Source organism: Eriocheir sinensis, chromosome 2, assembly GCF_024679095.1.
Source record: "Eriocheir sinensis breed Jianghai 21 chromosome 2, ASM2467909v1, whole genome shotgun sequence".
NCBI lineage: Eukaryota > Metazoa > Arthropoda > Malacostraca > Decapoda > Varunidae > Eriocheir > Eriocheir sinensis.
In genome coordinates this window covers 26,134,851-26,156,813 of record NC_066510.1, presented here as the reverse complement: position 1 = coordinate 26,156,813, position 21,963 = coordinate 26,134,851, and the positions used below count along the sequence as shown (strand labels likewise).

Below are 21,963 nucleotides of genomic sequence, written 5' to 3'. Positions count from 1 at the left end.
TACAACCCACATGTTTTAACTAACCTAACCTACCATATTACGATCTTACTTAATACCCACAAACCCTCCTGCATCCCTCCATTATATCCTGTTCTCTTTTCTTTCTCTCCTTCATCTCTCACACCTAACCTAACCGAAACTAGCGTGATTCTAAGTTAAAAGGGCACCTACAACTCACAAGCTTTAAATAACTCCAACCTAACCTATCCTAAGCTAACGTGAATTAACCTCAGCCAAAAAAGACACTTACCTACAACTCACATCAACAACAATAACGTAACCAAACCTAGCCTAACCTAACCTAACCTAACCTAACCTAACCTAACCAAAGCTAACGTGGTACTAAGCCAAAACGACACTTACCTACAACTCACATCAACAACAATAACGTAACCTAACCTAACCTAACCTAACCTAACCAAAGCCAACGTGGTACTAAGCCAAAAGGACACTCACCTACAACTCGCATGTTCACCACGAAGCTCAGGATCGGCTTAGTGGACACCTGGCACTCGTAGGTCCCGGCGTCCGCAGGTGTAACGCTCTTGATCCGCAGCACCCACTCCAGGTTGGGCTCGTTGAAGAGTACGGACACGCGCTGGTCGGTGCTGTACTTGTACTTGTCCACGGTCAGGATGTGTAGGTTGTCCTGTCTGATCCACGACACCTGAGGGAGCAGGGGAAGGAAAAACAGGGACGGATGAGTACTGGGTGATGAGTGTAAATGTTTGGTTTGGGGGCAGTGTGTGTGTAGAGGGGGGAGGTGTGTGTGTGTGTGTGTGTGTGTGTGTGTATGTGTGTGTGTGTGTGTGTGTGTGTGTGTGTGTGTGTGTGTGTGTGTGTGGAAAGGAGAGAGAGAAAAAAAACAATGAGACCAGAATAGGCACCAACCGGAATGCCAAAACGAAAGCTAGAAAATAAAAATAAAAACAAATCTCTGTATGAGTCTGTGTCAACCCACTTTCTCTCTCTTTCCAGCCAGTCTTTATTATTGCCTTGTATATTATTGTCTTTGTTTATGGGAAAAAGAAGGCAAAATTAATGTCTATGATACACAACGTTGATATTTTTTTTTTAATTCAGATGCATGAAAAATAAGGCAGCCAGGCTTCACACTAACGGAAAAATTTGATTATAAAAGCTTCGGTATTTTGTTCAGATATCTCTCCGCTAGATTAACCGTGCTCTCCTCCCTCTCCGCTTTTTCCCTCCGCGCCACGCCCCGCCCTTCACCTCGCCCCCGCCAGCCACAGGGATGCTTGACCTTATGCAGCACCCCTTCGTCCCTTCACCCTTAAGGGATTTACATATTTTTCGCCTTCCAACTTCGAAAAAAAGAACAGACTAAGATAAGGCGTAGGCAATTCGTGAGAGAAAATCAGGTATATTTTTCTGTCAAGTTTCAAGTTTTCTTCGCCAGGTTTGTTTCCTTGAGGGGTAAGCAGCTCCCGACCTCGGATGTATTGTAAAGATAAAGTTAGAAACGTGGTAATGAGCGAAGCGCCGTGCAAGATGATTTTCCTATGCTAAGGGAAGTGGATTCTCATTTTTATTGCCTTTCTCTATTTTTCCTGAGACTTAGAACTTAATGGAGTCCTTTTTGGAGGGAAGATACGTTAGAGGATGAACGTTCCAGGGTGTTGGATATCCCTTTTTTACCTTTACTTAGGGGGAAATAATATCCTCAAACCACATTAAAAAAAAATCAAGGCAGTCTTCTATTGATATAACTGACTGTAACTGTGAAACCATTGCTAATTGTCGTTTTTTTGCTGTTATATTTATAAGAGAAAACTAATGTACTAACGGTGTCAAATTCTTCTTGGACCTTGAAGAACTGTATAACGTCTACTGTTGGGAGTCTCTCTTTAGGAGGGAAGGAAGTTAAGGAGATTAACTTCTTCCTCTTTAGGGCGGGTCCTTATGGAGTGAATTCATTTTGTGGAGCGTCGTTGTGCTCCCTCTAGCAAGTCGATGTCCTCCTTGCAATTAGGAAACCAATTATGAGGTGGAGCAGGAGGGGAGGGGGAGCGGAGGGGGAGGAGGAATTGAGGTGGGAAAGGAAACAGAAAAAGAAAAGAAAATTCAGGAGGAAGCATAGCGCTGTTGTAGTAGCATTAGGAGGAGGAGGGAAAAACGTAAGAGGAAGAAGATTAGGAAGAGGAGGAGGAAACTGAAATGAAAAGAACAAGAAAAAGAAAAGGAAAAACAAGAAGTAAAAGATAAAGGTGGAGAGCCGTAGGGATAGCAAAATAATGAACAGGAAAACAAGAAAAAAATTAGGTGGAGAATGAGGAAGGATATCAAAACAAGAACAAGAAAAGAGGAAAACAAAAAAAAAAGAAAACAGAGCAGGAGGAGTTGAAGTGCAGAAGTAGTAGCAAGCTGAAGATTAGGAAAACATTAAAGAAGAAAAATTAGGCAGAGGAGGAACGAGAAAGACCCCCCCCCCCCAAAAAAAAAGCAAGGACGTGGAAAAGAAAGGAAAAACAAGATAATGAAGAGTCGACAAGCAAAATAGTTTCCGAACAAATCACAAAACGAGGCGCTGATGGAGGAAGAGAGAGAAAGGGAAGGCAGATGAGGAGGCGGACGCTGATTAGACTAACAAATAAAATGACTAGACTCGGGAGGCGGGGACAGGGAGAAAGGCGAAGAAATGGCGAAGTCGTGAAAATAGAGCTTGGAAGATAACAACGAATAGCACGATCTAATTAGTCTTAAGAGGAGAATGCCATTACGCTGCGACGAAGAGAGCATGACAGTAAAAAAAAATGAAGACAGAAGAAACTCAAAAATAAGAAAAATATCTGAACTGTTAAAGAAGAAAAATTAGGCATACGAAAAAAAAAATGTCACTGGTACTTAATCAGACGAAAAATGAAAAGAAAAAAAAATAATAGAAAGGTGAATAATTGAATATAGGATGAATAAACGAGATAAATAGGATTCTTATGGCGAAAACTACTTAAAAATAAAAATAAAATGTATGTGGAAAGGAGAGAGAGAGAGAGAGAGAGAGAGGAGAGAAAACAATGAGACCAGAATAGACACTGACCTGAATACGAAAACGAAGCATAGAAAATAAAAATATAACCAAATCTCCGCAAATATAAAGAAGAGAAGAAAATATAGGAAGAAGCCCAAAACAAACAAATAAGAAATAGAATGAAGGAGTGGGCGCCCGGAACGTCTGGGGAGAAATTTTAAAGAACAAAAAGGGAAAGAAATGAAGGAAGATTTAGATGCTTTTCCGACACGCGAGCCGTCCAGCTTTTCCCAATGCAGCTTTAGGGTGAGAGAGAGAGAGAGAGAGAGAGAGAGAGAGAGAGAGAGAGAGAGAGAGAGAGAGAGAGAGAGAGAGAGAGAGAGAGAGAGAACAAATTATAAGGAGAAACTAGAAAACCAAATCAGACAGGCCAATGAGCTGATACTGACACACAAAAAAAAAAGAGTATTGCCAGACTAAAACACTAACACAGACTAAAACAAACACACAAAATTATAAGAAACAAACAAGAAGAGTGGGAGGAGGCTTAGAAAAACACAGAAGGCGAAATACGAAATGGAAAAGGTCAAAGATATATAACAAGCAAACTCACACTCACAAATATAGGCTTTTGAGTGAGACTGACAAACAGACACAAACGAATGGACAAAGAGATACCCGAACGATTGAAGGGAGCTGATTGACAGACGCTTCGCTATTTCACGGAAGGGTGGCGGTTAAAAAAATGTACAGGTAAACTAAACATTTTTTTCCTCTTTTTTTTTTGCATTTAAAGTGAACTTGGATATGAGAAAGGCACAAAAACACAAGATAAAGGGCATGGTTAAAAAAGAAAAGTATAGAGAAATGATAAATTATAATGAATCGAAACTCAAATCAAGGGACACGTAGGTTAGATATTTAAGAAAGGAAAATGGATATAAAAGACAGATGGGACAAAGATGAAAAAAAAAAAACAAGAACGGAAGAAGATAACAAGGGAAAGAAAAGAGAAATGCGAAATTATGAAACGATACTCAAAATAATGGACACGAAAAGTTATATACATTTAAGAAAGAAAAAATAAAGGTAAAGTGAGGCGAACTAAGATAAGAGAAAGACGCACAAACAAAAGGAAACGAGCAAAAGATAAGTAAGTAGGAGAGAGGCATGATAAAATATGAATCAATACAAAGAGAGAATGAACACAAAAGTTGGCCATTTAAGAAAGCAAAAAAAAAAAAAAAGGTAAACTAAAGAGAACAAAGACAAGAGAAAAAACACAAATAAAAAACAAACTAAATAAAAGAAATAGAAGAAAGGAATGATAAAATACGATTCAATACCCAAATAAATAAAAAAAGTCAAGTATATAACAAAGACAAAAAAATAAATTAAAAAAAAACCCAAACCAAACGAAGAGAAAGAACAGATTAGTATCAGCAAACAGACCAGGTAAAATGAAAGGGCAGGTAACACAAAGAGAAGACAAACAGATACAGGTAGATATATATACACGGAACCCTTAGAGAGGAGCGGGGAGAGCGGTGAGTCGAGAGGCAAACAAACAGAGACGGACAGGCAAACAAACAAGTCAACACACAAACAGGGCAAACACAGGAACGGAGGAGGAGGAGGAGGAGGAAGAAGAAGAGGAAGAGGATGCCCCGAAAGTAGTTTGTTCTTTAAGACGCAAAAACTTGTACCCGAGGAAACTTTCACATCGACAAGAGTTTTAACCCTGAATTTCTTGCATACGGGATTCGAAGTGGGCGGAAGGCGAAGAGAAAGAGTGCTCAAGGAAAAGGAAAGTCTCGCATGCATTCAAACACCCACTGCCCTTGTTCTTGTCCTCGCCTCCCTCCGTTCGTTCTCGTTCCAAAAATCTTTCTCCTTTGTCGTCTTCTTCTTCGTCGTTGTCGTTGCAGTCCCTCTTCTACCTTGCCCGCATTCCTGCCCCTCTTGTCCTCCTCCTCGTGTTCTTCTTTATCTTTCTTCACCTTTTTTCCTCACCTCACCTTTGCTGGCTCTTTCCTTATCACTACGGTCTTCTTTGTCACCCTCACTTTGGCCCTCCTCCTCCTCCTCCTCCTTTAACCTGTTTCAGCGTCCAATTTACGTGGTGAAGCGAAGCCATCCACCGCAAGGAATGGTCGGACGGAGACTGTTGTAGAGGCGGAGGAGAATATTTCAGAGGCGTGTTGAGCTGGTGGTGGCGGTGGTGGTGGTGGTGGTGATGGTGGTGAGCCTATCAATTCGAGTGTCTTGTGTGTCTTCATCTCAAGGGACATGATTTTTTTCTCCCTTTTTTTTCGTACGAGGATTATCAGATTGTTCCTTGTTTTGTTGTTGTTTCATGTCTCTCGGGATGAAGTGGAAGGGTTTTTCTTTTTCGGGGGCGATTTTTACTTTAGTTGTTTATCTTTTGGAAGTTATTAGAGTTTGTGTTTTGTATATTTGGTCTCACGGTTTGCCCCGGGTTCAAATCCTGGTCAGTGGTAGCCAACTCACCTTTTCGCTGTAGGACGTAGGCTGTAAAGGCTCGCCGCTCCGGAGTTCCACAGACCCAAACGTTATGAAGGCTGGACTACGCTGTGCTGTCAAAAGCCACCCGACACCTACGCAGCTTCTCTACTCCAATTTCACACGTTTTTTTAGCAGATAGAAATGACGGAGCTAGGCGAGAAAAAAATGTTACGCAAGTGCTACGGTGTTTTCATTTGCTCTCCACATTCTCGCTTTGAACATGAGTCAGTCTTACTAGTATTTTAAAGTTTTGAAACATATATACAAAACATTTATGACTTTTTCATCTGTAGGCAAACACGAGGGCGGCGACTAGATGCCTCAGAGTAAACGAACGGCAACGTGTGTGTGTGTGTTCGTGTGTGTGTGTGTGTGTGTGTGTGTGTGTGTGTGTGTGTGTGTGTGTGTGCCGACCCTTCCTCCGGTCTCCGTAGTAATTTCCTCTTTTTCCAACAACCGAATCACCGTTGCTTTCATCCGCGGAGCAGCAAAGATGATGACGTATTTTTGTCCGTCAAAGAAGCCAATAGCATCGAGGCATTCTTCGCGGACATCGTTCAGGCAGACTATTAAAAGCTGCGTGTAGAAAAAGCGTTTCTTCGTATGCGTTATTTCACTTGGGTATTGGCGAAGTCGGCTTTCCTATTTCGGCCGGATTCGTATCATTCGTGGAGTGTGTTCATCTCTGCCTGGCTGCGGCATGATTGACTGCTAATGGAAAGGCTGTGAGAGGCCAGGCTGGGTCTCCGTGGCTGCCGGGGCGGAATGTGGCCCTTCCGCTCTTTTGGGGGGCGGGTGTCCCAAGGTGGCGGGCCAGAATAATCAATGTGTCAGGTGAATTCAGCGCCGTGTCCAGTTCGTTCGGAGCCCCGCCTGAGTCGTACCCTCGCCCGAGTCCCCGCGGCTTAACTCCTCTCGGTAAAAGTTCTGTTTGTTCCCTCACTTATGCTCGCCTAATCTCCGTTGCCAGAGTGGAGTCATTCGGGTTCGCTCCCATTCTAAGCTCTCTGATCCCTTCCCGAGGCGCCTCCCAGCAGCTCAAAGCCACAACTTACCGACTTATCGTTGACGTTGAACACCCGGCAGGAGAGAACCGCCGTCTTGCCCGCCTGGATGGTGATGTTTCGCGGCAGGTTGCGGTCAAAGCTTGGTCCCGGAGGAGGCCCAACCGTGGCGTCGTCTTGTGGGCGGTCGAGAAGGCTGTTCCTACTTCTTGGGTCGCCGCCCTCGCCGCCCCACCCCGCCGCCTCCCTCACCGCTATTACCCGCCGCACCCCGCTCTTCTCGTCCACCCTGAATGCATATCCTCCCGCCTCGTCTCTCGCCGGGGAAGTGGCTGATCTCCGCTTCATGGTGGGCTGCGGCGGCTGCTTCTGGCGGTGGTGTTTGTGATGGTGATGCGGCGACGATATTGAAAACCGTCCAAAGATCCCTTCTCCATTTACATTCTTTACGGTTTCTATTCTTTCCTCGTCCTCTTCTCCCTCGTCCTCCTCGTCCTCTTCTTCCTCCTCATACACCGTGGCGCCCTCGATCTCCCAGTGGTGGTGGTGCGGCTCGTGGTGGCTGTGGTGGTGGTTGTGGTGGTTGCTGTGGTGATGAATGGGTTGTAGGGGGAGGCGGTGGTTGTCCTGGTGCGAGTGGTTGTTCCGCAAGAGGGTGTTGGGGGCCTCGTCCAGGTGAGGCCTCAGGTACGGCAGGTTGGGGATGTAGTTACCTGGAAAGACAAGAAGAAGGGAGGCGGTGTTACTTATTTTTCACTTTGAGTTTCATTTTTGGGGGTTGCGTGACAAGTTGAAAAGTGTTGCTCTGTGTGTGGGGGCAGGGGAGTGTGTGTGTGTGTGTGTGTGTGTGTGTGTGTGTGTTGTTGTTGTTGATGCTTTGGACTGTCTTTTCTTTTTCTTTCCCTCATCGTATGTAAACATCATCTATTCTTATTGTCTCTGCTTCTGTTGGCTTTCATGTCCTCCAGGTAAACATCAAATACGAGTTCCTACATAGTTCTCCTTCAGTCCCATTGTATACCTTTTTCTCATGATTTTCACAAACACCTAATTATCAAGCTTCCCTTCCCGCAACTCAGCCTCATTTTCATTTCTTCCCGTTTCTTTGACTCAGCTTTTAACCTCTACAATACCCTCCCTTTTTCGTTCACTTTTCCTGGCATTGTTTCTCCTATTTTTCCTTCTTCCTAATTTCTGAGAACGTTCCTCTTCACTTCTTTTTTTTTATTTCTCTTTGTCCACCTGTTCCGTATTTTTTTCTCTCTGTTATCACTACCTATCTCTGTTATCCTTTTATCACACCAATTCCTGATCCCCTCTTTCTGCTCCTTCATCCTTCTCCTATATTGCCTTTACATACTCTCCTCCCCTCGTTTCTGCTTCTCTGCTCTCGTCTTTCCTTCTCCATTCCTCATCCTCGTCTGATAGCCCCTCTCTCCTCCTCCTCCTCCTCCTCTGTCTCCTCTTCACTTCTCTCCATTTACTCTTCGCCCCCTCGGTTCATATGTCCTTCAAAGGCTTCCTCAGCTCTTCTTTCTCACTGCATTTCTCTATTTTTCTCACTGGTGTCTCCTTTTCACCTCCTCCTCTTCATATTCCTCCTCCTCCTCCTCCTGCTCCTCCTCCTTTTCTTTTCTTTCTCATAGGTTTCCTCAGCTTTTCTTTCTCTCTTCATTTCTCTATTTTCTCACTGGTGTCTCCTGTTCACCTCCTCCTCTTCATATTCCACCTCCTCCTCCTCCTCCTCCTCCTCCTCTTCCTTTTCTTTCCTCCCTCATCGCCTCCGTCGTCTTAGTCTTATGTCAGGGAGCGTTTAATTGGAAGCTTCTTGTAAATCTCCTCCACTTGACCTTTCTTTCAGCTGAGTGTTTACGTTTCCTCCATATCCCTCCTCCAATCCCTCCCTCCTTGCATTCGTCCGTCTGTCCCTCCTTCCCTCTCTCCCTCCCTCCCTCCTACCCATCCCTCCTTCCTCCTTGCACCGGTCCATCTATTTCTCATTCCTTCCCTCCCTCCCTCTCTCCTTCCTACCCTCCCTCCCTCCCTCCCTCTCTCCCTTCCCTCCACCTCACACAACCAAGGAAAAAACAGATAGATAAATAAAAGGATGATTAGATCCGAGCATACCTCTTTCCCGGTGTTTGTTTACGTACACACACACACACACACACACACACACACACACACACACACACACACACACACACACACACACACACACACACACACACACACACACACTGACACTTAGTTTTTTTTTCGCCACTTTCAGCACATTCGAGACAGAGAGAAAATTAAGAGACGTGTAAACAAACATGAAAAAGGAAAAGCCTCAAGGAAATTTTTTTTTTTCTCTCGCTTTTAATTTCGTTTGTCTGTGTTGTTGTTTTTTTCTTCGTTTGGGTTATTTGCATTTTTCGTTTTCTTCCTCCTAGCATTTCCTCACTTACTTATTTCTTACATTACTCCTTTTCTTTCTTACTTGATATTTTGTTTTGTTTTAGCAAATGAAGGTGAAGATTATTTGAGACAGTTAAGACACTAGACACCTTAAGAATGTTGTCATAATATATTTTCTTTTTATTTTATACAATTTGACTTTTTTTATTTTCATTTCTCTTAGTATTACGTAATTAAGAGAGAGAGAGAGAGAGAGAGAGAGAGAGAGAGAGAGAGAGAGAAGGGTGGGGTGGGGTGACAGGTGATTATACGTATATGGGACAGGTAACCAGCTCTTAATTAGCATGTAGTTAATACCACGCAGGAAATGACGCATCTGATTGGATTCCACCACCACCACCACCACCAACAACAACAACAACAACAACAACAAAATCACTACCACCACCCAGCACCAATGTCCACCACCACCATCACCACTACCACCAACACTAACACTACCACCAACACCGAGACTCACCATCACCACCACCATCACGAACACCACCACCAACAACATCAACACAAGCCCCAACCACAATCGCCACCTCCATCACATCATCACTAACATCACCAACACCGCCACCAACATCAACAACAACAACCACAATCACCAACACCAAGAAACACCATCACCACCACCACCAACAACAACAACAACACCATCACTAACCACAACCACAACCTTTACCAGCACCACCACCACCACCACCACTATCACTAACCACAAACACTACCACCATCACCACCATTAACTTTTTTTTTTGGGGGGGGTGGGGGGAGGGGAGAATCCAATCACGCTTTGGACACACGAACAAACACACTCACAAGTATTGACTGTCACAAGAGAGAGAGAGAGAGAGAGAGAGAGAGAGAGAGAGAGAGAGAGAGAGAGAGAGAGAGAGAGAGAGAGAGAGAGTCCACTGTAATCTCTTTTCCTCTCCATTTTTTTTCTTTCATCTTTATTTCTGTTTGTTTGTTTTCTATTTCTGAACGCTCACACAACAACACGTTTCATTTTTCTCTTATTCTAAATTATATTGCTAACGCCTCCAGTGACTGAGGGAAAGGGCATTTAAATTTGTATGTTACTAGTAAACCACAAGAGACATTGCTTCCATGTTTCAAGAAATATTAGAACACTTAACATATTCCTCGCAAACCTATATATATATTAACCTTTCCTTGGTTCTGTCCGTACTATTTACTCCATCTACTTCTTAACCCGGTAGCTGCTGGGATCATGTTTCTTAAAGGCCCCTCTAAGCGAGAAAAATGAGAAAAAATCATCGCTCTCACAAACCATTTCATAATATACATCAACGCATTTGTGATCAGTTTATGCGTCATCTATTTTTTGGGAGGTTATATCATCGCAAAATTTTGGCCCGTCGCTGGTACACGGTAAAGCCACAAATTTGACCCGTCGCTGCCTCTCTCTTTCCCTCCCGTCACCCTGTCCTCTCCCTTTCTCCCACACTCTCCATTTGGCCCAGTTCCCGTTCTTCCCTTTAGTATTCCTTCCCCATTGACCCTTCCTTTCCCCTCCTATCCCATCTTTCCTTTTTCCTTCATAGATCCTCTTTTAAGCTTTCTTCCCTTTCTTGTATTCTCTTTCCTTCTCTTAGCCATTCTTTCCTTCCCCTTTCTCACCTTCTAATCCTTTTTTCATATGTCTTATTTTTTAGATCTCCGTCCCTGTCATTTCCCTTCATAACCATTCTCTCCATTCCCTTTCGCTCCCTCCTTCTACTCCTTTTTCATATATCCTTTTCCTTGCTTTCTCCCCCTCGTTTATCCCCTTTCCCCCTTTTAGTCAATCTACTTTTCTTTCTCCCTCACCCTCTTTTCGTTTGTACATTCTTATTTTTTTTTCCTTCTCGGTCATCCCCTTTCCCTCCTGTAGGCAATCTTTTCCCTCCCTCCCTCTCCATCCCGTCCCCTCCTGTCCGACCTTCCCTTCCTTCTTCATATATCCTTTTTTTTAGCTTTTTCCCCCTCGTGTGTTCCCTTCCCCCTCTTAACCAATCTATCCCTTCCATTACCCCGCCTCCCAAAGTCAAGCCTCTCCCTCTTCCTTCTCTTTTTCAGCCTTGTCACCAGTACTTTTCCCTTAGTCTTTCCCTATGTATCCGTATTTCTCTACAAGATTTCTCCAACTATTTTCTTCACCGTCACCTTGGAAGACTATCAACGTGAAAGATTTGTAGAGGTCGCGACTTCCCCTAGACACATTTGTAGTACCTTTTTTTTGCCATTCCTCTCTTCCTCAGCCTTGCCTACTTTGACCTCTTCTCAAAATCTTCATCTGTTTCCCGGTTTAATTCCATCTATCTTACTCCTTCCGTCGCTTCGTTACACTATCGACTTAAAGCGATCGACACATCTATAATACTTTTTTTTTCATTACTCTCCTACCTCATTTATCCCTACCTCTCCCTTTCCCCATTTTCCAATTTTCTCCCATCCACTCACCCTCTTCCGTCGCTTCGTCACGTTATCGACACACGTGACTTACAGCGGTCAAAACATCTATAGTACCATTTTTTTCCCATTCCTCTTCCTAGTCTTCCCTACCTTCAGCTTTCCCCATTCTCTTTCCCCATTTCCCAGTTTCATCCAATCCACTTACTCTCCCCATCACCGCGTCACGCTATCGACAGCCAAGACAAAGAACGGTCCAGGCTTCCCCTAAACACACCTGTCCACATAACTCACCTTGTCGTTACCTGTCCGTGCCTGATTCACCCACACAGACGCTCGACATGGCCAATACTACCCATGTGTCTCCCCTTCCTGACTGCAGCTATCCCTCTCTCCCCTCCATTTCCCTTCCTCCTCCTCTTGTCGTTGCCCTCCCCTCCCTTCGCCGTCTCTCACTCTCCCTCCCTCCTAACTCAAGTCGATGTCCTCAGCTATAGTGAATTTCTGCGGTACACGGGCGGAGGAGGAACCAGCCGTTTTGGTGCGCCGTTTTCATCTCGCGTCTTTTTTTCCTTTCTCTTTTTTACTTGTGTTTTGCCTTTCTTTCTGTTCCTCTTTTCCCCGTTTTCGTTTTCGCTTATGAGTTTTTCTCCTCTCCTTTCCTCTTTTGTTCTGTTTTTTTTTTATCCTTGTATCCCTACTTTCCTCTACTGTTTTCCTCTCTCTTTTTTATCCCTCTGTTTTTTCCCTCTCCTCTCTCTCCTTGCCTCAGTGCCCTCTCCTCGCATTCTTTCCTACCCTGTCTAACTTTTCCTCCCTCCTCTCGCCACCTTTCTCCGCCTCAATAACTATTCCCATTCCTCCCTCACCCCCCTCTCTTCCCCCACCTCCTTCCTCACTCACCTCCCTTTCCTCCCCTCACCTCCTTCCTCCCTCACCCCCTTCCCCCCTCTCTAACTGTTTGCTTTACTGGCCAAACGTTGTCCATCCTCTCTCCCCATTAGTTTCCCGCTCCCTCCTTCCTCTCCCTCCTCTTCCTCCTCCTCCTCCTTGCACCGTGAAAAAAGCAATTCTGAATTTATTGATTTAGCAGAAGTGTTTAATTCATTTTCTTTTGCTTATTGAAATGACTGAAGAGACTTTTGATTTGAGTTTAAATGATTCGTATACAACATTTTTTTTCCCTTTTATTCGTTGCTTTTCGCTGTAATTCAAGTTATTTACCAAAAAAAAAAACAGAGAAAAAATAACTGAAATATTAATGCCCAGTCACCTGCCTCTATTACAATCATTCTATCGCGATTAAAATTGAAATCGCGGCGCTTTTACACATTGCAAAGCAGGGTCATTAACTAGGCCAGATTACATCGATAAATCAGCAAGGACTCTAGTCACTGCGCCGTGTTATGGACATCGCAAAACTTATTCAGTATAGATTCGCAAGGTTATATATTTTCCCTATTCACCTTTTTCATCGGATTTTGTAAGTATTTGCCCTGAAACCTTTTGTCTGCGTATTTCCTTGACTTGCGTTGCACAGTGGCGTTCCAGGTAAGCTTCGAAGACATGTCATTCAGTTTGAGTTCCTTCATTTCAGAGTAGCGAGATTTTTCCATTTAATTTTGCGTATTCTTCGCCAGGTATGTCATTTAATTTCTCGCAGGTGGTGTTTTAATTGCGTCCTACGGTTGTGAGGTCTCGTTGTGGGCTTCCCTGAATTCCTTACTTACCGATGAAGGTGTTAGTGTGAAAGCGAAGGTAGTATATTTTTCTTTCAATTTTTTTTTTTTCTCTTTTAATTTCTTTCGTTCTCTCTTCCTTTCTTTCTCCTTCTTACACTCACACACACTTACGCACTCACACACACACACACACACACACACACACACACACACTAACTCACTCACACACACACACACACACACACACACACACGTCTCTGTTTACATCTTTACACACTCGAATTTCATTGCACCAATTACGTTGTCTCTCTCTCTCTCTCGTAGGTCAAACTATTATAGAGAGAGAGAGAGAGAGAGAGAGAGAGAGAGAGAGAGAGAGAGAGAGAGAGAGGCAATGTTTTCAAGCCGATGTGAATCTGCGAGAATGGAAATAGAAATAGCTCACTGGCGAGGGAGATTAGAGGAGAGAAAAAGAGGATTGACCTGACAAAGGCGGCGAAAATATCACGCCAATGATCATAAACGAGAACCTGATAACGCTGAGCTGACCTCCACGCGACCTTGATCGGCCTGACCCTGAACACACATTTTCTCCCTCACGTGTTCGCGTCTGACCAAGCCAATTAATGCAACTTTTTTTAACTAATGCGCCGATTCTCCCTCCTCCACCTTTACTCTCCACTAAAACAATTTACCTCCGACCATTTCTCTTTCGCTTTCACACTATTTTCTGCAAGTTGAAGCTCGTTTTCTGAGAGTGGAAATAAACTTATCGAAATGTGACAGGAAAGTGTGTGTGTGTGTGTGCGTGTGTGGGTGTGGGTTTGTGTTAGTGTGTGTGTGTGTGTGGGGGGGGGGGGGGGGTTGTGTGTGTGTGTGTGTGTGTGTGTGTGTGTGTGGACATGTTACAGGCGGACACTGACACATAGCGAGAAATAGATAGATGGCTTTTGATTAGCCCCCAATTCAGTGTTGCAAGATAGCTTATTAAGGTACAATAACTCCATATTATGTTTCAACGGTCAGGTAAAACAAACTTAATACCTCTCTAGAAATACATGTTAATATTGGTACAGTGATATTTGCTTCTCCTGTCTATCTACCTGTCACCTTCACGGAATTATTAACCGATTTTTAAGGAGCTTTTTGTATCGCATTTTTTAGCTATAGAACAAAAGTATAAATAAAGGTGCTAAAACAAACTTAAATGGCTTTCTAGAAATATGTTTTGTAAAGTTATATTAATACTTCATGTGGATTGATCTATTTCACCTTCGCTCAATTAGGAACAGGTTCTTAAGAGCTTTTTGTATCGTATTTGTTTAGCTATAGAACGAAAGTATAAGATCAGGTGTGTATCATAGCTTACCTGACGGCTTTTCCATAGCGTAGGTAGCGACAGGTGAGTTCGGAGGTCCTGGCAGAGGTGTGGCGGGGCGGACAGGTGCGAGGGGCGTGGCCAGGTAGCGCCCTTCTCCCTCCATGGCACCTAAGGGAAGAGAGAGAGAGAGACCTGTTAGTGGGAGGGAAGGGAGACACACACACACACACACACACACACACACACACACACACACACACACGTGATCCCAGGCAGTAAAAGTGGAGGAATAAATGAATTTCTGCTGTTCGTATTAATTAAAGCGCTGTTTTTCGTTCGTCTGTGCCGGGCCTGCAGTACTAAAATGCCTCCCCGTGTTGATATTACCTTGTTGCGTGTGTGTGTGTGTGTGTGTGTGTGTGTGTGTGTGTGTGTGTGTGTGTGTGTGTGTGTGTGTGTGTGTGTGTGTGTGTGTGTGTGTGTGTGTGTGTGTGTGTGTGTGTGTGTGTGTGTGTGTGTGTGTGTGTGTGTGTGTGTGTGTGTGTGTGTGTGTCTGTTTTCTTTGTTTCTTTCTATTTGTTTTCACCTTTATCCTTCTCCCTGTCTGCATATCTGTTTCTCTCTCCCTCTATATATCTATCTCTATCTATTTTTTCCTGTGTTTTCTTTGTCTATTTGTTTCTACCTTTATCCCTTCTGTCTGCATATATGTTTCCCTCACTCTCTCTCTACCTGTCTTTTTCTATTCGTCTACCTATAGCCTTTCTCCTCCTCTATCAAAGCTAACATCAAATACCTTCACTTTCCTCTCTCCCTCTATTCTCCTCCTGTTCCACCTGAGCTTACCTGTTGTCAGATGGTCCAACACAACTCTGGTATGGAAGAGTGAATCATGTTCTTCCCTTACTACACTACACCCAAAAAGTACAAAGTCGATATGGTGAGTGTGTGTGTGTGTGTGTGTGTGAGTGTGAGTGTGTAGTATTTCCAGTTAACAAAGAAAAATGTTCGTTCCCCGTTCCAGGGTTGCCGTTTCTACGCGCTACCTCACCACCAAGTTGTAGCTCTTATCCATGCAAACGTTGTCTCTTCCCTTTTTTTCTTTAATTAATCCAAAACGTTTCTACTTTATCGTAACACTTTTGAATCGAGTTGTTGGCGTACTTTTTTTTATAGCAAAGGAGTCAGTTCAAGGGCATAAAAACAAGGTAACAATAATGAAAAAAAAAAAAAGCCCGCTACTCACTGCTCCTAAAAAGAGTTAGAGGAGTGGCCGAAAGAGATGACCTGATATCTTCCTCCCTTTACCTGCGTTTTGTGTTTCAGTCGCTTTTCCTCTTGTGTTCTTCCTCCCCTATTTACCTTTCACGTCCCTCTTATTTCAGTCATTCGCCAATTAATCCATTTCTTCTTTTTTCTCTTTCCCTCCCTTTCGTTCTTGTTACCGTGCATCCCTTCTTTGTGTTTCTGTAGCTTTTCCTCTTGTATTCTTCCTTCTCCTTATTCTTATTTTTCCTTGTGTTTCTGTAGCTTTTCCTCTTGTGTTCTTCCTTCTTCTTATTATTATTCTTCCTTGTGTTTCTGTAGCTTTTCCTCTTGTATTCTTCCTTCTTCTTCGTCTTATTCTTCCTTGTGTTTCTGTAGCTTTTCCTCCTGTATTCTTCCTTCTTCTTCGTCTTATTCTTCCCTGTGTTTCAGTAGCTTTTCCTCTTATGTTCTTCCTTCCCTATTTACCTTCTATGTCCCTCTTATTTTAGTCATTCTCCAATTAATCCACTCCTCTTCTTTTTCCCTTTCCCTCCCCTTCGTTCTAGTTACCGTGCATCCCTTCTTTACCTTTCCCCCTAGTCCTCCTCCTCCTGTTATTTCCCTCCTCGTCCCTTCCCCCAAATCAATTATGCCTCGCCTTCTTTCTTTCGTCGCCTTTGCAAAGAGTAATGACCGATTCAGTGTTCCCAAAATTTAGTTGCTATTTTTAGATCTATTTTCTGTTCTTTCTTGTCGTGCATTACCCCTCCCAGACTCCTCTTACTCTTCTTTTTCTTTTCTCCTTCTCCAATCCCCTTCATTTATGCCTCGGTTTCTTTCTTTCCTTGGTCGCCGCTGTAGAGGATGATAGCCGATTCAGTGCTTAAAATTCACAAGCTTTATAATAACCTTTTTTCTCTCGTTCTTGTCGTTCATCACCCTTCTCCTACCCCTCCTCCTCTTCTTCTTTCTCTCCTCCTGCCTTCCCTCCATCATTCATACCTCTCTTTCTTTCGTCGCCGCTGTAAAGAGTAATATAACAGATTCAGTGCTCAAAATTTACTTGCTTTTTTTCCCCTCGTTCTTGTCCTTCTTCACCCTACCCCTACTCCTCTTCTTTCCCTCTCTTCCCTTCCCCCTCTCATTTATAATTCTCTTTCTTTCGTTGCCGCTATAAAAAGTAACATAACAGATTCAGTGCTCAAAATTTACTTGCTCTATTTTCATCTATTTTTTTTTTTCCCTCGTTCTTGTCCTTCATCACCCTTCTCCTATCCCTCTTCCTCTTCTTCTTTTTCTCCCCTTCCCTTCCCCTCTCTCATTTATACCTCGCTTTCTTTCGTCGCCGCTGTAAAGAGTAACATAACAGATTCAGTGCTCAAAATTCACTTGTTTTATTATCATCTTTTTTTTTTCCCTCGTTTTTGTCCTTCATTACCCTTCTCCTACCCCTTATCATCTTCTTTTCCTCTCTTCCCTTCCCCCTCTCATTTATACCTCGCTTTCTTTCGTCGCCTCTGTAAAGAGTAACATAACAGATTCAGTGCTTAAAATTCACTTGCTTTGTTATCATTCTTTTTCCCCTCGTTCTTGTCCTTCATTACCCTTCTCTTACCCCTTCTCCTCTTCTTTTCCTCTTTTCCCTTCCCTCCATCATTTATACCTCGCTTTCTTTCGTCGCCTCTGTAAAGAGTAACATATCAGATTCAGTGCTTAAAATTCACTTGCTTTGTGATCATTCTTTTCCCCCTCGTTCTTGTCCTTCTTTACTCTTCCTCTACTCCTTTTCTTCTCTTCTCCTCCCTTCCCCCACAGCGCCATATGACCCTGCAGTCTCGGCGCCAAGAACAGAACGCCCCAATAATCATCATCATCCTTCCCCACACAATCATTTATGCCTCGCCTTCTTTCTTCCTTTCGTCGCCGCTGTAAAGAGCAATATAACCCGATTCAGTGTTCCCAAAATGCAACTTCTTTATTTTGATCTTTTTCTCGCGTTTCTCAATTACGATGACAAAAAAACAATGAGCTTTCTATAACAGTCCCCGGCAAACTAACTTCATGGGAGAGTGAACTGCGGCACTTGAATCTGCCAAAGGGGAGAGAGAGAGAGAGAGAGAGAGAGAGAGAGAGAGAGAGAGACTGACTGACTGAAAAAAAAAGAAAGAGAAAAGAGACAGAAGGTGAATGAGTAAAAGAAAACATACACACACACACACACACACACACACACACACACATACACACACACACACACTGAAATAGAGGAAAAGGAAGGATATACGAGAGGTGCTTGAAGAATAGCGAGAATACACGAAGGGGAAGTAGGAAAGCTAGTCAGAAGGGACGAGAGAAGATGAGAAGTCCAAAATAAAGACAGATGAAAGGGAGAGAGAGAGAGAGAGGGAGAGGGAGAGAGGAAGGGAGACATGTGAGTGAAGAGAGAGCTGAAGAGAATGTAGTATGAAAAAAGGAGGAAAACGAGAGCGAGAGAGAGAGAAGGAAGGTAAAAAGAGGGGAGGGGAAGCGTGTGTAGCTGCAACGAAATAAAAAAATAAAAAAACACCAAAAGGAAATAAGTAAAACGCCCGTGAAAATGTAAAGAAAAAGAGGGAAAGAGTGAAGGAAGGACGAAAAATAATTAAAAGAAAAAAAACGGAGAAAAAGAGGAAAAGAGAGTTGGATTTCCTCACGTGGCGGAACAAAGAGAAAGCAAATGAGTTGAGGGAAAACTCGAAGCATGCGTAAAGATTATTAATTAACGGACAGGTAAAGGTGGGGGAAAAAAGAGGGTCCGAAATAAATTGAACGGGAGTAAATATTTACGGGGAATAATGGAGGTTGATATTCGCGCCGGGGAGCAAAAATTCAAAAAGTATTGCCGGCTTCAGTTAAAAATGACGGATGATAAAGGAGAATCCGGCTGGCAGGTGTGTTAGCAGTCGACTCCGTGTGTGTGTGTGTGTGTGTGTGTGTGTGAGTGTGTGCAGGATATATTGTTGTTGTTTTTTATATTGTTTTTTTTTTTAATACTGAAATCGTCCCTCCGAGAGTTTTCTTTTGTCACTAATTAAAAATGGAATAGGACGAGAAGACTTTGAAGTTAGGTTAATGACTCCGTCCTCTCCCCCCTTCCCCCCTCCCCCTTTCTTTCTCTCTTTCTCGTTCTCAGTCTATCTCTTACTCTTTGTCTCTACCAACTATCTATCAATCTATTTTTCCACTTCCATCTGTATTTATTTTTCTGTATGTATCTATTTATCTATCTCCTTCTTCTCCTCGTCCTCCTTCTCCTGCTCCTCCTCCTTCTCTTCCTGTTTACCTCGAGTGTCGAGCAGGCCGTATGAGTGCATATCTTAAGGTTATGTCTCCTCAAGTACACGTTATTCCCGCATTTAGGACTCAGGGAGATACACGCGCTCGTAAATTGCGTAACTCAAAGCGAAGGAGGAGGGGGAGGAGGAGAAGGAGGAGGAAAAGGTGATTGAGAAAAAGTCGCAGGTGGAGGAGGCAGAAGGGGGAGTCTTGGAATAGTTATCGACCTGCAGGGAGCGGTTGGTATAGGAACAAAGAACGAAGGATATTTTATGTGTGTTTGAAGTTTAACGCGTGAATCAAGGGAACGACCGAGGAGCGGCGTGACCCTTAAGCTGAGAGGCGGACGAACTGACTGGCTGACTGGTAGGCTGGCTTGGTGACTGGCGAGGGGTGGGCGTGATTGCAGCAGAGGGAAGGGTGACGGTGAACGCCGGGCTGAAAAGGGAAAGTGAATACGGACACAGGAACCAGGAGACAGGAAGACAGATAGTGATTGGAGACAAGTAGAGTGGACGGGAGTGGCTGTGGTTGATACGCTATTGAAATTTCGACGTTAGGGTTAGACAGGCACCGGACTTGAAAGGGACGGTGGACAGTATAACGAGGTGACAGGAAGACAGATAGTGATTGGAGACAAGTAGAGTGGACGGGATTGGCTGTGGTTGATACGCTATTGAAATTTCGACGTTAGAGTTAGACAGGCACCGGACTTGAAAGGGACGGTGGACAGTATAACGAGATGACAGGAAGACAGATAGTGATTGGAGACAAGTAGAGTGGACGGGAGTGGCTGTGGTTGATACGCTATTGAAATTCGACGTTTGGGTTAGACAGGCACCGGGCTTGAAAGGGACGGTGGACAGTATAACGAGGTGACAGGAAGACAGGTAAGGAAAGGACAGGAGGAAATGTGGTTGGTAAATGATTGAGATTTCGACGGTAGGGCTAGACAGTGAACTTGATGAAAGGGACAGTGGAAACAAGCACACCAGATGACCGGAAGACAAAGGATGATAGGGGGCAAGTAGGAATAGACAGGAGTGGATGCGGCAGTTAAATGATTGAGGTTTCTACGGTGGGGTAAGACAAGGGTGACAGGTAGCGCTGGACTTGAAAATTAAAGGGACTAAACAAGAACTAGGTCGGGACAAGGACCGTGGAGGAATACTGACCAAGTGACAGAAGCATTGGTGGCAATAGGGAATAGTTAAGACCGGGAGTGAGTGGGGGTAGACTGAGATATGGAGAGAAATGGTTAAAGTATGGCCATTAAGGGAAACTGCACTGAAATATATATGATAGAGTGAAGTCGGGTAAGTCAATGATAGATGATGGAAATATGGTAATTAGGAACAGGTATGTGTATAATAGGTGCCAGAAACCGTGAAATAGGTGAAAATAGGACCGGTAAGAGAGAGAGAGAGAGAGAGAGAGAGAGAGAGAGAGAGAGATGTAGTACAGGTAACGTTCCTAGTGTGATAGAATGACAGGTAAGACAGACAGAGAATGACAGGTAAGACAGACAGAGAATGACAGGTAAGACAGACAGGTAACAACATACATGAGAAAGCCAACACAACGAGAGAAATAAAGACAGAAAAAGACAGACAGGCAGGCAGGTGTTAGGGATAGACGGCAACTGAATGCATGATAACTCTGGAAACAAAATTGCTCCACTCCCTCCGTGTAGCTTTAAAATGCTTGATCGGATCGCAGTCGCTCGCGTGGCTCGGAAAAGCGGCGTGGCTACTGAACGACATCCAGAGAGAAAATCGTTTCGCCTCCGCGTTTATAAGCCGAGTTTCCTTACGTATTTTTATCTCTGCATCGGGATCGGGTAGGTGTGAAGCTTTACCGTGACGTCTGTTGGTCGGTCGGCTCTGCGTGGATTTCTCTGACGCGCTGTTCTTTTTGTTGACGTTAAGTACACACACACACACACACACACACACACACACACACACACACACAACACTCCCCTTCCCCCCTGGCCCCCGCTCCCACCACCACACACACATACACTCAAGTCATGTCTCTCTTGGGTTGTTTAAACTTGAGAGGAAGTTTACGTGATTTTTTTGTGGTGTCTTCAACGTTGCTACTTTTTTATATGCGTTCTGTTTTTACGTATTCCTCGAGTTCTCTTGCCTCTTTCGGTCGGTACTACTGTTTCTGCGACTATCTGCCAGACTTGTCGTTTTCAGTAGTGTCACTTTTCATATTTTTTTTCTTAAGACTGTCTCTTCTCACTTTTTTTTCTGTCTCTCCTCCTCCTCCTCCTCTTCAACGTCCTCCTATTCTTCTTCCATCTTAACAACATTCTCTCTTCGTCCTTCCTCCATTTTCTATTTTTCATATTTTTCTCATCCTCCTCTTCCTCTTTCTCTTCTTCCTTTTTCTCTTTCTCGTCTCACTCCTCCTCTACAGCTAATTCTTGTCCTTCTTCTCCACCGCATTCTCTCTTCCTCTTGCTTCTCTTTCTCCTATTTCTTTCCTCTTCTCCTCCTCTTCCCCTCTCCCTTCCTCATACTGTCATGGCTCCTGTTTGTAATAATGTCCCAAACCAGAGTAATTTTCCTCTCCTGGCGTCACTTTCCATATTTTACTCCTTATGAATGTTGGTTCCATCTTTTTTTCTGCCTCTTATTGTTATTGTCACCGTTTGCTGTAATCTCCCTGCTCACGATACTGCTGCTTTCTTACCTCTCCGAATACTGTTGTTTTATCCGATTTTCACACATGTTACCATACTACAACGGTTTCATTTGTTGTTTTCAAAGAGTAAATACACGTACTGCTCCCTACTACCATTCCTGTCACTACAGCTGTCCTTTGCTGTTTGAAAGTGTATTAAACATGTGCTCTTCACACAACTATTCGGGGGCTTCGTGGTGCAGTGGTTAGCACACTCGGCTCACAACCGAGAGAGCCCGGGTTCGATTCCCGGGCAGAGTGGAAAAATTTGGGCGGCTTTTCAGATACCCTACGCCCCTGTCCACCCAGCAGTGAATG

At 43.8% G+C, this 21,963-nt stretch overlaps 1 protein-coding gene across 2 annotated transcripts in view; it reads right to left on the bottom strand.

Moving 5' to 3' along the window:
• LOC127001843 (uncharacterized) overlaps nt 1-21,963 on the bottom strand; it is a 209,402-nt gene that overhangs the window by 37,106 nt on the left and 150,333 nt on the right. For both annotated transcript variants that reach the window (XM_050867040.1, XM_050867045.1), the window contains exons 3-5: nt 14,434-14,553; nt 6,571-7,232; nt 457-667 (exon numbers count right to left, since the gene is read on the bottom strand). In XM_050867040.1, the coding sequence (XP_050722997.1) occupies nt 457-667; nt 6,571-7,232; nt 14,434-14,553 (993 nt within the window). The remainder of the gene's footprint in view (nt 1-456; nt 668-6,570; nt 7,233-14,433; nt 14,554-21,963) is intronic.